Here is a 4,539-nt window from a genome sequence, read left to right on the forward strand (position 1 = left end):
AAAAGGTATTATTTTAAATACAATTAGAAATTCTCTAAATTTTTAATTATTTTTACTCAAATACTTTACAAAAACGGAAATTAGATAAAGATTTCAGCATTTTCATGTATGGTGTGATTAGCGCTCATGGGGTTTATTTTTAGGTACTTTTTATAAGTGGTTTAGCATGTGTTATTGGATTAGGGAGGACATTGGGATTTTTCTTTCAAAGCCAGAATGTAAAAGCATCACTTTCATTTTTTGCTGGCATAATTGTAGTTCTAGCAGGTTGGCCTTCTGTAGGAATGCTTTTTGAAACGTATGGGTTTATTTTATTATTTAGGTGGGTACTTAAATAGTTTAAGAGGTAAAAAATATGAATTTCATTATTGTTCGTGCGTTTTTTCAGTGAATTCTTCCCTGTGCTGGTTGCAATAAGTATATTAACAGATGGAGGCACAACTGAGGGAATATTCCCCTTGTATTTAATATTAGTATGTTTTATATGTGTGTTTCTTTGCAAGAATCAGACAAAGAAACAAACTTTATCTCAGCAGGGGCGGTTTAAGGTTCCCAACCGACATAAAAAGAAAAACCGTTTAACAAACGTATTTTATTACGGTCTTGTTTTATTATTTGCATTGATTTTTTATAAACTTGAACTTTATTACTTAGTTTACTTACTACTTACTTACTTACTTTTCAAGTTGATCTTTTGAATTGTAGTTATTTTAATGAGGCTCAGACACATATGCAGTCCCTTTACACAATAACCATCCTAGTTTTGACCGTAACCCATGGAATAAGTTTCTGCATTCATTTGGTCGAAAATTTAGTGTAACCTAGCCTAACCTAACCTAACAAATCTCATGTAGAATTTACCCCTAAGATTAGACGAAAAATCATTAGAATTGAGGAATTAATAATCAAACGTAGAACCAACAGACTATAGCATAGTTGTTAAGCAGTAGAGAGATCAAATTTCAACAATTCTTTATTATTTTTGAAATCATTGACAAACAATAAGTTCATTAATTATTTTATAATCAAAATTAAGAAAACTTTCTCTGTTTTATTGTTAGCATTTTTCTGCGGAATTCTTCGTATGCGTTTTTTTTGCCCAAATGTCGGATTATACCTCAGACTTTACTTGACCGATTTCGACAAATGAAAACAGAAGACCCTTCGATTTAGGTCGGTTGGTCGTGGTTGCTGTTGTCACCTCTCGTAGTTTAGTGGTCAGAACAATGGCGCGTAAAGCCAAAGTTCCCGGGTTCGATTCCCGGCGAGGGTGTGACAACAGCAACAATTTTTCCCTCATTAATTTGAGGTAGATTGTAGTGGGTAAATAAAAAATCGAAAAAATGATTTCAAATTAATATTGCATATTAATCCACTATTAAGTAACTCACAAGACCCTTGTCGTATACTAAAATATTATAGATTGAAATATTGACAGTGTATTTTAGGTAAAAGAAAATAAGAAAAACGGATTTTAAATTTTAGACAGAGCGAAGGCCGTGAATATTTCATTTAGAAGTTATTTTAGATTTCAAAAACGTGAATAGTTTGCATGACTGGTACCTACATGGTACTAACAGTTGAACTAATTTACAGAAAGTTCACAGCAACTTGTGAACCCTGTCAACAAAGTGTATGTATATCGATTACGTATAATAGTTACTTCAAGTGAACACGAAAATAACAATACCAACAAAAAACGATAAGTGCCTACCGTTTTACAATGATTCTGAAATGTCTAAACTAATACCAAAAATAAAAATAGGTTTTATACAAATTAAGACAACTGAAAGCAGTTGGAACTTTTTAAGATGCTGTGCAGCAGTGCTACAAGCAATTTTTAGAGTTTCATACCACAAAAGGAAAAAACGAATCGTTTTAGGATCATTTCGTTGTTCAAAATCAAATACCTAATCGCATATTTTGACACTCACAAGGAAATCAAAACCTATATGGTACTTCCGGTCGACCTAGAATATTATGAAGCAATGTCTTACAGCACAAGAAAAAGTCAGAAAATCGTAAAATGTCCCAAAAAAAGTTAATTAATTATACGTTTTGGAGATTGATTTTGGGGGAAACATAAAACACTCATGAAAAGGGAAAAAAATGTTCGATACTCAATTCATATGACAGAACAACTACTTACATATTACCTACAAGTTTGTACAGAAGCCTCGGTGCGCTTTTTTGTCCCTTTTCCTTTTTTGTAGCTTTATCTGAAATACATATTAGAAACAAAAAACGTATACTTATCATTGATGATAACATAAAAAACAGTGAAGCAAATCAATAACGAATTACAAATACCTAAATACCTGATTTATTAATGTGCATATATGCACATTTCCTTATGTGTAGCTTAATCAGTTGATTATCAAGAACTAAGTTTGATATCTGAAATAATTGTCAGGCGAAATTTGACAAAACTAATCGAACATTTGGTACAATTTTTCGTAAAGCATAAAGTAGCGATAAGATATTACATATTACGTAATCATCTACTATTTGTCATGGCAATTCTAANTATCATAAAACTTTTATCTAAAGGAGTCTTGAAAGATAAACTTATAATTAATTTGGGAATTTAGGAACAACTTATTAGAATAGTATATAAGTTTTATATTAAAAATAATAAGGTGTATACAAATTAACAAAAATAAAATCAATTTGAATATTTAAAGCCAAGAATAAGAATAATTGTGGCAGATGCAGTGGCACAAGCAATTTTGAACCATTTTTTGTTGCCCCTATTCCTCTTTTGTGGCTTTATCTGAAACATAAAAAACAAACTGACCTTAATATAAAAACCAGTAAAGCAAATCAACAGTGAATCACATAAGTAATTTAATTTAAGTACTAAATTAATTACTTTTCATCTTAATACCTTTGTATAAAGCATTCTCAGTTGATTTTCAAAAGAATTAATACACGAATTAAGGCATTTAACAGCATTGGTAAGTTTGGTATCACAAACAACCACATCTTTTCTAAGGGCACACGCCAAGTTTGCTTGATGAAGACTTAGCTGAGCCAAAATTTGACTTAAAACTAATTGTACATATTCCTTTGTAATAGTACAATCGATATTCCTCCTAAGGCAAAAGACAACAGTAAAATATTATCTTAAATGTTATTTATTTATTATTTTACTCAGCATGTATTTGAAGGGTTGATGCTTGTTTTATAATTTTCTTTCTAATCTCAGTGTCCTCAATTCCCAGTAGCCTCAAATCATCATCGTTCAAAATAGGCAAAGTGGTAGCATCCACACCTTGATTTCTAAACATTTCTAAGAATGCTTCTGCACTGCATGTTCTCAATACCGATTCTAATATATCCATATTATACTCTTGATAATTTAAGTAATTGGGGGGCCTTAAATATGAACACAATTACATAAATGTTTATGTTTTATTTTATTTACATACCGTTTATGTTATTATCGGGATAACTACGAAGGCATAAAAGGTTAATTTTATTTATTTTTTTACTCAATTTTCAAGTAATTGCAAACTTTTTTGGAATACAAATTTTAATTATATACAAGAAAACATAACCTATAATACTCATTCAAATTTAATGAAAATTAGAACTTTTGAATATTAGGGATAATGCAATTGTTCTGTCAATTTGATTGATTTCTATGGTCAAATTTGTCAAAAGTTAAATGCAAGGCGCGGTTGCATACGTACATGTGTTTATTTAAATAATATGTTTATAACTAAACAGCATTAATTTGCAAAGTTAAGGAAATATCTGATTAATAAATAGTAATTATAGCAAATTGAGGAAATGTTTTTGATGGTACTAAGCTTTTGGACCTGAATTATAATTCAACACAACTAATAACAGTGACGTGGAACTAATATTTGGGCAGCTTATTAATTTTTATTTAGATATTTAAATTAAGTAGGATAAAATAGTCATAATAGCAAAAATGTTTGAAATATCAGACACCCAAAGTAAGTCTTACTTTAAAATCTTAAAAACTTTTGTTCACAACTAACCTTTCTTTTAGAGATTGGTGTAGGTCTGGCTGGATTTGGAATTTTTTTCCTATTCTTAGGGATGTTGCTCCTTTTTGATAAAAGCCTTTTAGCCCTAGGGAACGTAAGTGTAAATTAATGGAATATCTAGTTTCTGCAGTAGAATCTATTACGATAGGTTAAGTAAACTATCTTTCATTTTGCTTTTAGATTCTTTTTATAAGTGGTTTAGCATGTGTTATTGGATTAGAAAGAACATTTAGATTTTTCTTCCAAAGGCACAAAGTAAAAGCATCAATTTCATTTTTTGGAGGCATAATTATAGTTCTTACAGGTTGGCCTCTTGTAGGAATGCTTTTTGAAATGTATGGATTTGTTTTATTGTTCAGGTAAATAATTTAAGAGGTAGGAGTATGATTCTTTTTAATTCTTCATATAATGTTTCAGTGGGTTTTTCCCTGTTGCTATTAACTTCCTTCGAAGGGTACCTGTACTAGGAACATTCCTAAATTTACCAGGAATTAGTGGTGTAAGTAATTAAGCCAGTTTT

General features: G+C 30.2%; 3 protein-coding genes across 3 annotated transcripts in view; 2 read left to right on the forward strand and 1 right to left on the reverse strand.

Moving 5' to 3' along the window:
- The window catches only part of LOC108736626, a 1,870-nt gene extending 1,144 nt beyond the window's left edge, over positions 1-726 (forward strand). The window contains exons 3-4 of the mRNA XM_018469113.2: positions 144-322; positions 389-726. Of these exons, the coding sequence (XP_018324615.1) occupies positions 144-322; positions 389-698 (489 nt within the window). The 3' untranslated portion in view covers positions 699-726. The remainder of the gene's footprint in view (positions 1-143; positions 323-388) is intronic.
- Positions 727-2,607: 1,881 nt separating this feature from the next.
- LOC108736621 lies at positions 2,608-3,561 on the reverse strand. The gene is made up of 4 exons (XM_025974158.1): positions 3,432-3,561; positions 3,154-3,378; positions 2,888-3,095; positions 2,608-2,773 (listed from the first exon to the last, which is right to left on the reverse strand). Exons 2-4 carry the CDS (start codon positions 3,342-3,344, stop codon positions 2,666-2,668), a joined length of 507 nt encoding a protein of 168 aa, XP_025829943.1. The 5' UTR covers positions 3,345-3,378; positions 3,432-3,561; the 3' UTR covers positions 2,608-2,665.
- A 110-nt stretch (positions 3,562-3,671) lies between these two features.
- Positions 3,672-4,530, forward strand: LOC112904347 (vesicle transport protein GOT1B-like). Its single transcript, XM_025974153.1, has 4 exons — positions 3,672-3,965; positions 4,022-4,113; positions 4,200-4,378; positions 4,437-4,530. The coding sequence occupies exons 1-4, from the start codon at positions 3,941-3,943 to the stop codon at positions 4,528-4,530; spliced, it is 390 nt and encodes a 129-aa protein (XP_025829938.1). The 5' UTR covers positions 3,672-3,940.
- The last annotated feature ends 9 nt before the right edge of the window (positions 4,531-4,539 follow it).

The sequence above is a fragment of the Agrilus planipennis genome, unplaced genomic scaffold (assembly GCF_000699045.2).
Source record: "Agrilus planipennis isolate EAB-ADULT unplaced genomic scaffold, Apla_2.0 scaffold148, whole genome shotgun sequence".
Taxonomy (NCBI): Eukaryota; Metazoa; Arthropoda; class Insecta; order Coleoptera; family Buprestidae; genus Agrilus; species Agrilus planipennis.